Source organism: Chelonia mydas, chromosome 2 (assembly GCF_015237465.2).
Source record: "Chelonia mydas isolate rCheMyd1 chromosome 2, rCheMyd1.pri.v2, whole genome shotgun sequence".
NCBI lineage: Eukaryota > Metazoa > Chordata > Testudines > Cheloniidae > Chelonia > Chelonia mydas.
The window spans coordinates 137,494,662-137,512,703 of NC_057850.1; the positions used below are offsets into that span (position 1 = coordinate 137,494,662).

Consider the following 18,042-nt stretch of genomic DNA (forward strand, 5'->3'; position numbering starts at 1 on the left):
CATAAGAAGCAAGACTTTCTGCTGAGTCCATTTCCTTATCCTATAAACGCTGTTTTATTTCCTCCTTGGACATATTCAGGAATTGCTCCTGAGCTATCAAATCACACATTCCATCAAAGCTAGTGACACCCCTTCCTTGGACCCATTTATCTAACAGATCCTTCATCTGGTTTAGATAAGCCACATTACTTAGTCCAGGCCCTCTCTTAAGGGTTCAAAATTTTACTCTGTACATTTCAGAAGTAATTTGAAATTGCTTTAAAACCAAATCCTTGAACTTATTATAGTGAGAAGCCTCATCAATAGGCATCTTATTGAATACGTCCAGAGCTCTTCCAGTCAATTTTGCGACCAATGTGGTCATCTTGTGAGCTTCAGGAATTTTATGGAGAGTGCACAGTCTCTCAAAGGTGAGAAAATATTCAGCAGTATCACTGGATTCATCATACTGTGGACATAGTCGCTCCCATTTGTGGATTGTTGGGGAAGGATGGTTAGGGTTATCCAGTAGATTCCGCTCCAGCCCTTACCTTGTCCAACTCCAGTGCATGCTTCCTCTCTTTTTCCTTCTCCGCCTCGGCATGCTTCCTCTCTCTTTCCTTCTCCTCCATTTCTTTTTCCCTTGCTGCCATAGCTCTCCTGGGGGCAGCCTCTTTGTTTTTTTTCTACCTCCGTAGCTCTCCTGTGGGCAGCCTCTTGGTTTTTTTCTGCCTCTTTCGCTGCCTCCAGTTCTCTCCTGTGGGAAGCCTCTTTAGCTGTTTCTGCCTTGGGCTCTGTCATGGTTGCCTCTCTGTTTTTAACTAACTTTACACCCGAGAGCTGGGGGGGTGGGGGGGACGTTTCCAAGTGGGCACTTCCCCTGTTCTTTGTGTAACACTTTGGTGGTGGCAGCTTTTAACCTAAGATGGTAAGAATAAGCTTAGGGGGTCTTTCATGCAGGTCCCCACATCTGTACCCTAGAGTTCAGAGTGGGGAAGGAACCTTGACATGGTGGCAGAGCAGTGGGATTAACTTGAAATCATTCTGAGATCAATTTGAGATTTTTGTGAACCAAAGCATAGATTTTAAAAGTACATTTTTTTTCCTTTGGGCTGCTTGAAAGCAGGTTTTAAGGTGAAAGCAGTTAGAATTTTTTTGTCTCTGCTTGGGGGCCAGAGCAGAGACAAAAGGGAATTCCCTTTTGTGAGCTGGAGTTTTCTCTACCTAAAGGCAGGGTAGTTAACCTCCTGCAGGGAAATTCACAAGTTCTTCACAGACCTGAAGACGTGGGTTTTTTTTCTAGCTAAGAGCAACTAGAGGGTTTTCTGTCTATTTGCCTGGAGACAAAGGTGTTAGGGTTTTTTTTAAAAGGTTTTTTCTGTAGGCTGACAATCACTATCAGAGAACACAGGTATCCGGTCACAGCACATCCTCTTTCCTGGGGAAGTCTTGATAAAAATCCTCACCAATTTGCATAGGTGAACACTATGGATCTTAACCCTTGGGTCTTAAGAACAATGAAAAGCAATCAGGTTCTTAAAAGCAGAATTTTAATTGAAGAAAAAGTAAAAGAATCACCTCTGTAAAATCAGGATGGTAAATACCTTACAGGGTAATCAGATTCAAAACATAGAGAATCCCTCCAGGCACAACCTTAAGTTACAAAAAGACACAAAAACAGGAATATACATCCCATTCAGCACAACTTATTTTGTCAGCCATTTCAACAAAACAGAATCTAACGCATATCTAACTAGATTGCTTACTAACTCTTTACAGGAGTTCTGACCTGCATTCCTGCTCTGGTCCCGGCAAAAGCATCATACAGACCGAGAGAACCCTTTGCGTCCCGTCCCCGTTCCCCCCCCCCCCCCAGCTTTGAAAGTATCTTGTCGCCTCATTGGTCATTTGATCAGGTGCCAGCGAGGTTATCTTAGCTTCTTAACCCTTTACAGGTGAAAGGGTTTTTCCTCTGGCCAGGAGGGATTTAAAGGTGTTTACCCTTCCCTTTATATTTATGACAGGGACTTCTGTGTAGGCACTGATAGCATGATATTGCCCACAAAATCTGAAATGTGGACTATCAGGATATCAGCACTTGAGTTTGGCCATTTATTTCACCCAGTCATTCCTTAGGAGGTCAGTTAATAACTATTTTATTTTTTGTATTACTGTAGAACCTTCAAACCCCATCTCAGACTGGGTCCCACTATGCTGGCATTGTAAAAAACACAGTAAGAAATGTTATCTTCCCCAAAGAGTTTTCAGTGTAAATATTCAAGACAGACAAAGGATTGGAAAAAGGGAGTATCCCTATACCCATTGTCATGGCAAATGAGCTTATGTGATTTAATCATTAAAGGAATATTGTTAAGCAAATCATATTTATTTGTATATATATTTAAAATAATTATTTATACTTTTAAAGAATTATTAATAATATTTAACTGTGGACAAAATTGAGGGGAGTGAAATCACTACCATATCACAGATTAATGGAAACATTCCTTGGTTTAAAAGACCACAAAACATCTCAGGATTTGATAAATAAACTTACTTTGATTTTTCATACAGAGCCATCTGCCCCGACTTTTTTGTGGGAAAAGAACCTTGGAATCCTTCTGATGACTGGTCCACTTTTGGTGAATGGCTGAAAACACGAGATGCCAGAAAAATAGACCAGTAAGATTCAAGAGGGATGGCATCCCTTGTCATGGATCAACTATTCTTTTCTTTGGTCTGAGATTGGGGTGCACCTAGCCTACCAGCCTGATGGGCCGGTTTAAATGTTCCACCTTTGGTGGTGCCGGGGTCCAGGCTGCCTTAAGGGATGAGGTTGCTCTTCCAGCAGAGAACTCTGTCATTTGTTGATAGGACTTTATTATAGTCTTTGGATGTTGGTGCAATAGCTGCTAAACATTGTGTCCACCAGCTTCCTCCTCACAGGTCACCAGAACTTATAAATGACCTGTGAGAGTTGAAGTGAGAGAGGAGACAGCCAAAGGCACAAGTCTCTTTCGGAGACTGACCAACTGAAACATATCAATATTTTAAGATTATATGACAGTGGTTGTTAGGGGGCTTATTCCTTCACCCACTTACTTCCCTGGTCCTTCTCGCATGAACAGAGAGCAACAATACCCGAAGTCCAAAGGTGCAAACAATTTAATGTTTATTGGGGTGAACTTCCAGCAAGCATGATTCCAGTTTCCTTCCTTAGTGTCCCCCTTCCCAGCTCTGACACCACAGAGCCTTACACCTGTGACCCTGTTCCCATTCCTGCCCTTAGCCAAGCATGATTCCAATTTCCGCACCCCCATTCCCTGTTTCCATTTCCCCCACACACACACACTTCCTGATTGACTGCAGACTGCGTAGTAAAACTTGAGTTCTGCTTAGCTATACCTTAACCAATCATTTTACTGAAATTTAACGAACCAATCCTAACATATTGTAACATGATTATGTAACCAATTATATCCGACCACCTTAATTAGTTTACACCCAGCAAAATTAATTATACAGCAGACAGGAACAATTACAGAACCAGACAGAGATTATGCAGACAAACAATAGGGAAATGGGGACTACAGTGATAGAACAAACACAGAAATGAGGATTTCACATCCCAGCTATTGATAAGTGAGTTCTTGCCAGACAGAATGCTATCAAACGAAGTTTCCTTTTACATCTTCTAGGCACTTCCCTTTCTCTGGAGGCGATAGGCATTATCAGGACAGGATTGTATTCCTAACAGCCCAATAGCACCTTCTTTCAATGTGACTAGGTTGGAATGTGAGGATGTGACCGGTCGCTTCCCAGCTTATGGCTGCCTCTGCTGCTTAGCCAAAGGTCTTAGCCTAAGAACAGGGCCTCAGACTGTCACAGTAAGAGAAGGCTCTTACACTGGCAGACAGTGATTTTGATTGTTTCTTTTATACCTCTATAACTAGCCAAGTGATAAGAATACACCTAAATTCTTAGAGTATAGGACTTCACAGACAGGCCTGAATATCTATATCCTAACCGTGGTGTGGAAAGGTTTCCTTGGTTCCACCGTAGTTTCTGAAAAGTTGTGCACAGCATAACTGTCCCAAGTGGTTGACATCTGGATGAATCTTTATTGCCTAACTAAGAGAGTTAGTATGTATAGTTAGAATACAATCTTTTTTATTGTCAAGAATGTTCATATTACTTTGCAGACAAAATTGCTTGGATTTGGATTCAATTGTTTATTGCAAGGAAGAAAGAACAATAACTTGAGGGGATAGGCATTGAGTCTTCCCTGGTTGGGTTTCAGCTAGTTTTGCTCACTGAGGTAATGGAGATGCTGAGGTGCTTCATGCTAAAACCTATGAGTTGGACCCTTTTCCTCCTTGGCTGAGTAAGGCCAATAAGAAAGTACTGGTGCATTGTCAGTTAAGATTTTCAGGGTGTCCCTGTGGTAGGTGGGGTAAGGGACAGAGCTTCGGTAGCTCTGAAAGATGCTATTGTGAGGCCACTGCTCAAGAAACTACCCTTGATATCAACTTTGCCCAGCTATTGGGCTGTGTCCCTCATCCCACTATTGTGGAAAGGTAATTGAGAAGGTTGTGGTGGGGCAGCTGTGGCAGTTTCTTGATTCCTTAGTTGACCTTGACTTACGTCAATCTGGACCTGGGTAAAGGATAGAAAGTGCACTGGTTGCATTAGTTGATAACCTCCACCCAGAAATGGACAAAGATAGCGTCTGTGCCAATTTCTGTAACAGTCATTTGATGATGAGATTTTTGTTGGCTTGTTTATGGACCCTGGCAGGGTCGATGGAGCTGCTCTTGTATGGCTCTGTGCGTACCTCTGAGAGATCCCAAAGGTAGTTTTGGGGATTTGTTCCTCTTCCCCAAAGGCTCTCTCCTACAGGGTACCATAGGGTTTGTATTGTCATTTCTCTTGTACAGTGTATACATGAGGCCTGTGGGAGGAGATACGGAGTCTGATTTATTCAGTGTGTTGCTGATACTTAGATCTGCATCTCAATCGTATGGTTGGAGCAATAGAACAAATTACTCTGTGATTAGAAAGGGTCGTGAATGATAGCTGGCTGCAACTCAATCCAGACAAGATGAGAGAATGTTGGTGGCCAGTGGAAGCAGGCAGAAGAATTGGCAGGAATTGTACCAGTACCTCTCATTGAGAGAGCATGGCCGCTATTTATAAAACTGGTACACGTGGGCATTGTTAGATTCTGAGCTGCTCCTGGGTGCCCAGGTACTGGCAGTAGCCGAGAGTGTTTTATTCCATCTGCACCTGGCAAGACATTTCTCTTTGATGAAGGGACATTGCCACAAATATCCATGTCTTTGTCACCTCAGGATTAGATTGCTTTCATGTGCTCCACTTAGGGCTACACCTTCGGACCTTTTGGAAGCTGAAGCTGGTGCAGAATGGTGCAGTTATTAAGTTGCATGTTGGAAGCACAATTACACCAGTGCACTGCACTAGCTTCTCATAAGCTTCCAAGGGAATTCAAGGTGTTAGTTTCTACATGTCAAGCTTAAAATGGTTTTGGTCTTGGTTGCCTGTGAGATTCTCAGCTCTCTCCCCCCCCCCCCCCACCTGTGCCATACTGCTACAGCTGTGATCAGCAAAGATGCTGGAGTTGGTGTCTCCTGAGTATAAATGAGAAGGAACCATTGGCAGGGTGCTTTCCATGAGGGTCCTTGGCCTCAGAATTCACTTCCCCCTTGTTTCCTCAGAGCCCAGATTTGTTACCCTTCCGGGCACACTGCAAAGCACATCTCTTTCTTGGGATTTTGAGAGGGGGTGGGGTGAGGCAGGAACCTCAGGGTTTTGTCACGGTTTTGTTAAGCAGTGCAGGGATTATGGAAGACACAACTGATCCACATCCGGCATACTCCTGGCTCATTGCTCTCATTACCCGCTTGTAGGAGAGCATCACACCTCCTCTGCACAAGACAATGGCTCAGGGGAGGAGGTGTTAGGCTCTGCCTGGCATTTCCTCCCTGTACCTTACATGTTCTAAATGTTGGTCCCAATTGGACAGACAAAGTGTCTGGCGTTTCATTGGAGGTTTTAGTGCTGAGGGGCTGGTGGTAGAGTCTTGTGTTGGTCTGATTCATATTTCACATGCCCAGGTGCAGGGGAGTAGAGGATAGTGTCTGAAGTAAAGAGTTGTTTGGGTAGGGTGTAGGCTCAGATGTTACATCTCCCCTCTCCTTCCCAATATCAACTCCCTTTAATACAGTGGTTCTCAAACTTTTGTACTGGTGACCCTTTTCACATAGCAAGCCTCTGAGTGCAACCCCCCCTTATAAATTAAAAACACTTTTAAATATATTTAACACCGTTATAAATGCTGGAGAGGAAGTGGGGTTTGGGATAAAGGCTGACAGCTTGTGACCCCCCCCCATGACCCTCTGAGGGGTCCTGACTCCCAGTTTGAGAACCCCTGCTTTAATACCTCTGCAGTGGTCATGGCTCCCTCTGGGCTGGCTGGTGTTGGTGGAGTACCTCATGTTTTGGAAATCCAGCTGTTAGAGCAATATGCAGACCTTTTCCAGGTTTGTTACACTTCCCTTCCTGCAGTACACCAGACATTTTGTGTAAGAGCTAAATTACAGTTATCAACGTAATAATTGTTTAGTTAATGGCATTCCCTAAGGACTGCTCTACCACTTTTTAAAATACTTATATACAAGATAAGAATTGAGCCATCTTCACAGATCAGTTTTAATTCTTCTGCCTCTGAGGTCTGTAGTGTAATAAATTATTCTGTTTCCACACATTTATATTTCCTTCTAATGTGTGTTATTCATGTCTTCCTCTCATTCCTCTCATTTGTCCCTTTCTGGATGAACTAATTATATTAAATACTCATCTCTTTTTGGAAACTGAGTTATGGTTGTCAACCTGCATTTTAGATTATCAGCCCCTAATCTCGGGCTCGAATATCTCTCTTTAAAAAAAGCATGTATAAATTAAAAACAAACACAGTAAGAGAAGTTGGGGGTGGGGGGGGACAATTTTATGTACTTTTGTATTTTCTTTTCTGATTTTCAGGGAGTGTTTCTACTATGGATTCCTTAGTTCACTTTTGTTTATATGTTGTAGCGAAGCTGAATTTGTCTTGAGGTATCTAAAGCAGCAATGCAGTGCAAAGAAGATTGGTGTTGTCGGATTTTGCTGGGGTGGAATTGTCGTACATCACCTGATGATGAAATATCCTGAGTTAAAGGCAGGTGTGTCTGTCTACGGTAAGTGGAAAATGCATGGGAATGCAATCAGGCTCACTTACATATGTGTAAGAGTTCCAACTGAGGTGGCCAAGAGTGCTTTCTTTCATCCTGAGTTGGCAAAGAAGTTGTGACATTTCCTTTCAGGTATGGACTTCTCCTTATGCTCTATCCCAAAAGATGAGGTCAGCTGAGTTAGCCTTGCTAACAGTCCTGGATTATAATTCTTTGGCTGTTTACAATAGAATTTGCTTCCCCCATTGGTCCAAAGGAGCCCACAGGATAACTTGCAAATCTTATTAATTCAGATATTCAGTCTTTTGCTTGAGGGGTTAGTTCGAAGGGGATTTACTCTCTTGAGTGTCTCAAAGGGGTTTTTAGCTGTGTTCTAAATTGTGTGATTTTAAAGGAGATGTACACCTAGTGTTTGGTGCAGAAACATTTGAATAATGAAACAGAAATGAATATTGCTGAAGCAAAGAGAAACTTTGTGTTTGAATATACAGTTCACCTTGGAAGCTGTATCGCTACATTTTAAACACTTTTTTGAATTTTTTCCTAGGAATAATCAGGGACTCTGATGACAGATACAATTTACTGAAGCCCACATTTTTCATTTTTGGTGAAAAAGATGATGTCATTCCTCTTGACCAAGTAAGTTGCTTTTTAAATGAAACCTCTGTTGATAAGTATTATTTTCTTTTTTGGACTTGAACCTGTCCCGTCAGTATTGGAAGCTGAAACACAGAACAGCCTGGTGGTAGTGCATGAGAACCAGAGAGTGAGAGAAGAAAATGGAAATTGACTACCTTTGTTTTCATTGTCTAAGCTGAGTGAAGGACCAAGGAACGAAAGGCAAAACAAAACCAGAAAATGGCATTGAAAAAGTTTTTTGCCTTTTCCGCCTCAGAATTGGTATTAGTAACACAGGTAACCGCTTTTTCCAAAATCTCACCCCTCCCTTGAGATGTCATAGCAATTTTGATCCTTTGGAGTTGCTAAGGCTGTCACCCTGCTGTAATCGGGAATGGGGCATTCTCTGAGCAGACTAGCTGGCTATGGAACTCACATCCCACCTTGGTTCACAAAAGCATGGATTTAGGTAAGCCTCATGACACTGAAAGACTCAGCTGTTTTCCCAGGCTTTCCCAGTGATGGAGGTATTGAATAGGGACTGAAATGGGGACAGCTCGATAAAGGATGTTTGGTGACAATGACTGGGGGCCTGGTTTTTGTAGATGCATTTGACATTTGTGTTCTGTGGACCCCTGCCTCATTTACTACACATAGCTTCAGTAGTGACTGATGCAGTACTCTTCCCGAGCCTCACTCACCATCAGAGCCATGTGCTGAAAGAGACTGGGGCCTGGACTCATAGACTTTAAGGTCAGAATGGACCATTGTGATCGTCTAGTCTGACCTCCTGCACATTGCAGGCTACAGTACTTACCCACCCACTCCTGGAATAGACCCCTAACCTCTGTCTGAGTCACTGAAGTCCTCAAATTATGGTTTAAAGACTTCAAGTTACAGAGAATTCGCCATTTACACGAGTTTAAACCTGAAAGTGACCTGTGCCTCTTGTTGCAGAGGAAGGTGAACCCCCTCCCCTGGGTCTCTGTCAGTCTGACCCAGGAAAAAATTCTTTCCCGACCCCAAATATGGGTGATCAGTTAGACCCTGGACATGTGGGCAAGATCCACCAGGTAGATACCTCGGAAAGAATTCTCTGTGATATATGTGCATTGTTCAAGCAGTGGAAAACAGGTAAAGTCCTTGTCTCCACATTTGGAATTCCAGAATTCAGTTTTCTTGATAAAAGCATTCACTTCGTCATAGAGATTCAGAATGTTAGTGTCATGGTCTTGCATGGACAAATTTAGATCATTCAGCTTGCTAAATATATCTGCAACGTAGGCAAGTTGAGCTAACTACACAGTGATGACAAACAGAGGTAAGAGGGGATGAAAGATCAGAAAGAAATGCTGGCTGCATTTTAAAGAATCCTTATTGAGGTTACAGAGACAAACAATCCCGATGTGTAGAAAGAACAGTAAATACGGCAGATGACCAGCTTGGCTTAACAGTGAAATCCTTGCTGATCTTAAATACAAAAAAGAAGCTTACAAGAAGTGGAAGATTAATGACCAGGGATGAGTATAAAAATATTGCTCGGGCATGCAGGAGTGAAATCAGGAAGGCAAAATCACACCTGGAATTGCAGCTAGCAAGAGATGTTAAGAGTAACAAGAAGGGTTTTTTCAGGTATGTTAGCAACAAGAAGAAAGTCAAGGAAAGTGTGGGCCCCTTACTGAATGAGGGAGGCAACCTAGTGACAGAGGATGTGGAAAAAGCTAATGTACTCAATGCTTTTTTTGCCTCTGTCTTCACGAACAAGGTCAGCTCCCAGACTACTGCACTGGGCTGCACAGCATGGGGAGGAGGTGACCAGCCCTCTTTGGAGAAAGAAGTGGTTCGGGACTATTTAGAAAAGCTGGACGAGCACAAGTCCATGGGGCCGGATGCACTGCATCCGAGAGTTCTAAAGGAGTTGGCGGATGTGATTGCAGAGCCAGTGGCCATTATCTTTGAAAACTCATGGCGATCTGGGGAAGTCCCAGACGACTGGAAAAAGGCTAATGTAGTGCCCATCTTTAAAAAAGGGAAGAAGGAGGATCCTGGGAACTACAGGCCAGTCAGCCTCACCTCAGTCCCTGGAAAAATCATGGAGCAGGTCCTCAAGGAATCAATTCTGAAGCACTTAGAGGAGAGGAAAATGATCAGGAACAGTCAGCATGGATTCACCAAGGGCAAGTCATGCCTGACTAATCTAATTGCCTTCTATGACGAGATAACTGGTTCTGTGGATGAAGGGAAAGCAGTGGACGTGTTGTTCCTTGACTTTAGCAAAGCTTTTGACACAGTCTCCCACAGTATTCTTGCCTGCAAGTTAAAGAAGTATGGGCTGGATGAATGGACTATAAGGTGGATAGAAAGCTGGTTAGATTGTCGGGCCCAACGGGTAGTGATCAATGGCTCCATGTCTAGTTGGCAGCCAGTGTCAAGTGGAGTGCTCCAAGGGTCGGTCCTGGGGCCGGTTTTGTTTAATATCTTCATAAATGATCTGGAGGATGGTGTGGATTGCACCCTCAGCAAGTTTGCAGATGACACTAAACTAGAAGGAGAGGTAGATACGCTGGAGGGTAGGGATAGGATACAGAGAGCCCTAGACAAATTGGAGGATTGGGCCAAAAGAAATCTGATGAGGTTCAACAAGGACAAGTGCAGAGTCCTGCACTTAGGACGGAAGAATCCAATGCACCGCTACAGACTAGGGACCGAATGGCTCGGTAGCAGTTCTGCTGAAAAGGACCTAGGGGTGACAGTGGACGAGAAGCTGGATATGAGTCAACAGTGTGCCCTTGTTGTCAAGAAGGCCAATGGCATTTTGGGATGTATAAGTAGGGGCATTGCCAGCAGATCGAGGGACGTGATTGTTCCCCTCTATTCGACATTGGTGAGGCCTCATCTGGAGTACTGTGTCAAGTTTTGGGCCCCACACTACAAGAAGGATGTGGAAAAATTGGAAGGAGTCCAGTGGAGGGCAACAAAAATGATTAGGGGACTGGAACACATGAGTTATGAGGAGAGGCTGAGGGAACTGGGGATGTTTAGTCTGCAGAAGAGAAGAATGAGGGGGGATTTGATAGCTGCTTTCAACTACCTGAAAGGGGGTTCCAGAGAGGATGGTTCTAGACTATTCTCAGTGGTAGAAGAGGACAGGACAAGGAGTAATGGTCTCAAGTTGCGGTGGGGGAGATTTAGGTTGGATATTAGGAAAAACTTTTTCACTAGGAGGGTGGTGAAACACTGGAATGCGTTATCTAGGGAGGTGGTGGAATCTCCCTCCTTAGAAGTTTTTAAGGTCAGGCTTGACAAAGCCCTGGCTGGGATGATATAATTGGGATCGGCCCTGCTTTGAGCAGGGGTTTGGACTAGATGACCTCCTGAGGTCCCTTCCAACCCTGATCTTCTATGATTCTTCTATGATTCTAACTTCTGTGCGTAATTCAAACAGTCCGTCAAGTACTCTCCCTCTTGAAAGCCAGCAAACCTCTGTGTGAAGCAACAGTTGCTGATGTTCTGACCCCATCTCTTTGCAAAGAATGTGAAACAGGCGAGCAAACAGGCGAGTGGCCTGGACTTGATAAAGTTGACAATTTTGACAGACTCATTTAAAACTTCCTGCAGCGAAGAAATCATCTTTTTTGAAGCAAGTGTCTCTCTGTGTATGATACAATGCATCCATTGCAAGGAAGGATTTTCTTTCCTGGTTCTAGCTACATGTCCATTCACTCTCCCAGTCATTTCAGGGGTCCCATCAGTGCAGACGAATTTGCATAAATTCCAACTCAAATCATGTTCCAAAAAAAAAAAAAGTCAATTAGTTTAAAAATGTCCTCTCTGGTTGAAAAACAACAAGGAGTCCGGTGGCATCTTAAAGACTAACAGATTTATTTGGGCTAAGCTTTCGTGGGTAAAAAACCACTTCTTCAGGTTTTTTACCCATGAAATCTTAAGCCCAAATAAATCTGTTAGTCTTTAAGGTGCCACTGGACTCTTTGTTGTTTTTGTGGATACAGACTAACACGGCTACCCCCTGATACTCTCCGGTTGAGTTTGCCTTTATACTTTTGCAACACGGTATGTGCTTGTTGATATCAATAGTTTCAGGGTATCAAACATAAGAAATCAACTGAGCTTCTCTATTGATGTCCGTGGACTGATCAAGCTGAAGGGCAAATGCTTTTGCCATTTTAAGTTTCTCTACAAGTTGAGAGACAGTATCCTCAGCCATGTCTTCAATTCTGCGACACACAGTGTCATTTGATAAGGATACTTTTTTGAGAGTATTGGCTGCTTTTTTATCAAGCATGTTTTCTACAGGCTCCACAGTGGCAGGCAGAATCAGATCGTGTGCAGTTGTCTACAGCGTCTTTGGTTTTGCTATAAGAAGGGAGACGGCATATGAAGCTTTGAGTGCTTTTGTAGAAATAGTTGAAGTTTTTTTAATTATAAGCTGGCCAGTCTGGAACTCAGAAAGCTTTCTTTGAAAATATTCTACTGGTTTACTCATATGCACAGAGTGTTTTGTCTTCAAATGTCATTGCAAATGCGCTGGCTTCATGCTGTTATTAGATATAGTTTTAGTTTATCCTATAATACAAACCAGTGTGCATGCACAAAATATATTTTCTAAAAGCCTTCACTCAGCAAAATTAAAACTGATTTTCATAGAACTACTGACATTCGCATCAGTGACATAGGGATTGAGTCACTTTCAAATTTCCTACTTCTACCACCTTCTGCTGAGCTCCTCAAAAAGAGTCTCAAATGTTTCTCCCCTATCTCAGCTGCACTTGCTTTATACTAAAAATTGGCTGCAATGTTTTTGCCTAAAGTTTTCAGTATCATTCACTCACAGGTTGTCAGATGTGCCAAACTGCAGCCCAACATTGTAAACTTCTGTAGAGAACCCTTTAGAATAAGGATCTAACAATGGCCATACTTGGTCAGATCAATAGTCGATCTAGCTCAGCATCCTGTCTTCCAATAGGGGCCAATGCCAGACGCTTCAGAGAGAATGAATAGAATGGGCAATCATCCAGTGATCCGTCTCCTATCGTCCACTCTGAGCTTCTGGAAGTCAGAGGCTAGAGACACCCAGAGCATGGGGCTGCATCCCTGACCATCGTGGCTAATAGCCATTGATGGATCTTCCATGAACTTATATAATTCTTTTTTTGAATCCTGTTATAATTTTGGCCTTCACAACATCCCCTAGCAATGAGTTCCATAGGTTGACTGTGCATTGTGTGAAGAAGTACTTCCTTTTGTTGTATTAAACCTGCTGCCTATTCATTTAATTGGGTGACCCCTGATTCTCGTGTTATGTGACGGAGTAAATATGATGTCCTTATTCACTTTTTCCACACCATTCATGATTTTATAGACCTCTGTCGTATCCTCCCTAAGTCCTCTCTTTTCCAAGCTGAAAAGTCCCAGTCTTTTTAATCTCTTCTCATACAGAAGCTATTCCATACCCTTAATAATTTTTTTGCCTTTCTCTGTACCTTTTCCAATTCTAATGTATCTTTTTTGAGATGGGATGACCAGAACGGCACACAGTATTCAAGGTGTGGGTGTACCGTTGATTTATATAGTGGCATTGTGATATTATATATCCCTTTCCTTATGGTTCCTAACATCCAAAACGTTCAGGGGAACTATCCAAAATGACTCCAATATCTCTTTCTTGAGTGGTAACAGCTAATTTAGAGCCCATCATTTTGTATGTATAGTTGGGATTATGTTTTCCAATGTCATTACTTTGGATTTATCAACATTGAATTTCATCTGCCATTTTGAGGCCCAGTCACCCAATTTTGTGAGCTCCCTTTGTACTCTTAGTTAAGTCCAAAGCTGACTGCTATCTTGAGTAATTTTGTATCATCTGCAGATTTTGCCACCTCACTGTTTACCCCTTTTTCCAGATCATTTATGAACATGTTGAACAGCACTGGTCCCAGTACAGATCCCTGGGGAAAGAGTATTTATCTCTTTCCATTCTGAAAACTGACCATTTATTCCTAATCTTTGTTTCCTCTCTTTTAACCAGTTACTGATCCATGAGAGGACCTTCCCTCTTATCACATGACCGCTTACTTGGCTTAAGAGCTAGGTGAGGGACTTCGTCAAAGGCTTTCTGAAAGTCCAAGTACACTGTATCCACTGGATCCCCCTTGTCCACATGTTTGTTGACCTTGTCAAAGAGTTCTGATCGCTTGGTGAGGCATGATATCCCTTTACAAAAGCCATGCTGACTTTTCCTCAGCAAATCGTGTTCATCTATGTGTCTGATAATTCTGTTCTTTACTCGAGTTTCAACCACTTTGCTTGGTACTGAAATTAGGCTTACCAGCCTGTAATGAGCCTTTTTAAAAAATTGGAGTCACATTAGTTCTCTTCCAGTCATCTAGTACAGGAGCTGATTTAAGTGATAGGTTACTGTAAGGTTTCTCAGGTCTCCTCCGGGGCACCCCTTTCGGTGGCAGCGGGAACTTGGTGCTTATGCCAAGTGGAGAGGTTAGTCATCCTGCTTTGTGGCCGAGCCACTGGGCATGTGCTAGCTCTGGCCTCCTGGATGGGTGCTGGGCTAGTAAGAAGTCTGTGGCTCTGGTCTCCTGGTTGAGAGCTAAGGCAATAAATAGCCAAGGGCTCAGGCCGTCTGGGCATGGGCTGAGTAAACAGTCAATAGTTCAGGCCCCTTGAGTGTGGGCTGAGCAATAAACAGGCAGTGGCTCAGGCCCCTTGGCCTAGGGGTTAGGTGCTGGATGAGTGCAGAGTGTGGGGCAGGGTAGGGGGACCCGGGCCCATCCTGCTCCACTGGGTCCAAGCCCAGGGTACTTGAATTGATGGGTGATCCTGTTGCTGGATTGGTGGGGAAATGCGAGGTCACTGCTTCACCTCCCGGCAACACAACAGGTCCAGTGTCCCCTTTCCCTGGCCTGCTTCCTACTGGTGTTTGCTTGAGTTGCTCCATGGCCTCTGGGGGCCTGGTTCCCTGTCTGTGAACTGGATGTCTCTCTCTGCGTGTCTGCTCTGGATTCCTTGCCTTTCCCTCAGGCTGGCTTAGGAGCGTCGTTGCCTGCCGCACCCTGTTGTGAGCTCTGTGGGTGTTTCAGCTTCCTGGAAAGGACATCTGGTTCCTTCCCTCATCTGACCCCCACTGAACTGCGAGACCCTGCCCTTATACTTCCTGTCCTGCCCCGCACTTCCTGCAAGAGGGAAGGAGCAGGGCTAGCTGTGTCCAAAAAGGTGAAATAACCCCCTCAGTGCAGGAATAAGGGCATTCCACCTCATTACAGTTACATACCACACTTAGTAGTTCTTCAGTTTTCATGAATGAAAATGCTTCTGCAGCTTTAACTTTAAACATTGCTACATATTCCACCTGTAACAACTAACAATGTGTGATCTTTGCATTAACTCCTCAGAGGCTGTTAGACTTGTCAGTATGTTTTGTATATATGACCGCGTGCCTGCATGGGCCACACTGAGAATGCCACACTCAGGGCAGAGTGCAAAATATAGGGCAGACAATCCCCCCAAATGGTGGTTTATTCTATATTTAGATTCACCAAGCCAGTAACAAAAGAGCTTCTGTAGCACCACACTGGTTAACAAGAAACCAAAGACGCCTTTAAGCATTCCACCCCTTGGCTCCTATCTAGGCAAACAGGTCTAATATAGTGAGAGGTTACTGAAAACCTGATTCACTATATGTGAGGTTCACCAGTCCCAAAGGACCAGACACTTATCCCTAGGTCAGTATGAGTCTCAGATCTTACTCAGTAATCATGCTGATGCCAATTCTTTAGTAACTGAAAAACTAAAGGTTTAATAATATAAAAAGAAAGAAAAGAAGAAAGTTATTGAATGGTTAAAGGATCGTATACATACAAGTGATTTTCAGTATTCATAGTTCAGGGTCATAACAGTGTTGGAATAAACTGCTAGATTGTAAAAGTCTCTCTGGAATCAATTCAAAGTGTTATAGTCCAATAGGCAGTTCAGGTGTAGAGTCTGTTAGAGTTTTTCCATGAGAATTCCAGGATAATCCAGGTAATTACCTGGAGATCTTGGTCCTATGGTTTAGACCTTCCCTCTTAATGTTTAAGCAGACCTGAGATGACAGGATCAGGCCCAAGGCTTCTCTTTCATAGCTCACTAGCAGGCTGACAAGTCTCCTCACAGAAATTGTCATAGCAGGGCCTTCCCCCGAGGAAGAATAGGCAATGCAGATAGTTTGTTGACATTTGCTTTTAAATTAATTTTCTAGTTCCTATGTATACACAGGTAATTTAGTTACACTATAAGACACCAGCCGGTCATTCATTATAACACAGATAATTAAGCTGAAGACAATATAGATAATATTATTAGTTTCCTACAGTATCTTGCATCTTTGACCTTAAGGTTAACTGAACCATTTGCGTACATAATGTCAGGCAATTAAGGCATGAAAGGGAATTAGCATTAACAAGCTAATTTATTTACACTGTTAAACTTCTAAAAGGATATTCGTAAACACAGACACATACACTTAACATCTACCCTTGATTTCTGTTACTACAAATGAATGCTGGTCTAGTACATCTCTTTGAAGTTCACATACAAGTAAATTGTTTTGATTACAATTGTAATGCCGCCTGTTAAGTTGTTATTGGACATACACAGGTTGGCTGGTCTGTCAGTGTCACAGTATAATTTTATAGAGTCCTATTTCAAAGATAGTTTTTCCTGTAGTTAAAAGAACCTGTATAAAGAGGTTGGCCTGAGTGTGAGATTAGTAGAGAAAGTACCAGGGTGAGGATACAGCATGGATTTCAAGGAGTCAAATAGTAGGCAAGATGAGAACTGGCAAGATGCACTAGGTTAAATCAGTATCACTTATGGAAGAATGTTCTGTGTTACAGGTCACCTTACTGGAGCAGAAGCTGAAACAACACTGTAAAGTTGATTACAGAGTTAAAACTTACCCTGGGCAAACTCATGGTTTTGTACATCGCAGGAGAGAAGATATTAATCCTCAAGATAAACCTTACATTGAGGAAGCAAGAAAGGACATGATCAGCTGGCTAAATAAATATATTTAACAGAAGCATATAGCCAGACCTGCAAAACAAAATCACTTAGTATACTGTGATAATCATCTAATTAAATTATATTTTATGGGGAAAGCATTTTCTATAATTATTTTAGGGATAAATATTTGATAAATTATATTTTAGGGAAAACACACAGGCCATATTAATAGAAGTTTGACAAAGAACATTGGAGAGACTTTTTGACACTAAAATGAATTGTACTTTTATTTTGTAGTTATTCACACATGATTTCAAGTTGAATTTTTTTAAATGATTCTCAGATTCAACTTAACTTAATATGTTGCTAATGTGCTGGGAAAAGTTCTCCAAGTTCCTTGAGGGTTATCCTCTTCACATTTTTGGTTAGTTACAATTAACTGTGCATTGTGGCCCCAGTTCAGCAAAGTATTTATTGAAGCATGTGCTTAAATCACCAATACTTAATTTAAGCACATGCTTAGATTCTTTGCTGAATCCAAACCTGAGAGATTAGATTCGTAAGACCTGTACTCTCATGGCCAGTTTGGATTTCGTAGATGTCATCAATGGAGTAACTTTCCCCCAAAATTTGGGGGGTGGACAGGGCAACAACAAGGAACTGCTTTCTCAGATGACCCTTTCCTTTCCCTATGAGGATCCTGGCTGCCACTTGGCCTACATTTACCTCAGGTTAGGAATTTACAATGATAATGTAGTGCAAGTATGGGGACTTCTTACTGTGAAATTGCATACTGTGGTTGCTATTAAACAAGAAACTTTTACTTCATCATCTTATCTGCCTTATTGTAATTTGATGCACTGTTTTCCATTTCTGGCATGTGATATCGTGGTGAAAAAAAAAACTTGGTAAAATTAAAGGATTTCTTCGTCATGGCAGCCTCTGAGTATAAACATACAGCATCAAATTATTCTATGTTAATATGTTTGTATTTCAAAATAATAAAGAAAATAGAAAATAAGAAAATTAACTAACTGTATTTTGTTTGTTCTAGTTTATCGTTCCTTTTCCCCTTCCTGCTTTGATGGGCACCACTCCCACACATTTTTATCCAGGAGGAAAATAGATATAGCGATATTGGTCTTATTTTGCCTTCAGTTACTCTAGTGTAAATCAGGAGCGT

At 42.4% G+C, this 18,042-nt stretch overlaps 1 protein-coding gene across 2 annotated transcripts in view; it reads left to right on the top strand.

Annotated features, from left to right (window-relative positions):
* Positions 1–17,889, top strand: part of LOC102947516 (carboxymethylenebutenolidase homolog) — a 31,152-nt gene extending 13,263 nt beyond the window's left edge. The window contains exons 3-6 of one of the 2 annotated variants that reach the window (XM_037893342.2): positions 2,554–2,661; positions 7,090–7,232; positions 7,774–7,865; positions 16,751–17,889. In XM_037893342.2, the coding sequence (XP_037749270.1) occupies positions 2,554–2,661; positions 7,090–7,232; positions 7,774–7,865; positions 16,751–16,930 (523 nt within the window). In that variant the 3' untranslated portion in view covers positions 16,931–17,889. The remainder of the gene's footprint in view (positions 1–2,553; positions 2,662–7,089; positions 7,233–7,773; positions 7,866–16,750) is intronic. The other variant, XM_043540266.1, reaches the window with a different exon arrangement.
* Positions 17,890–18,042: the final 153 nt, after the last annotated feature.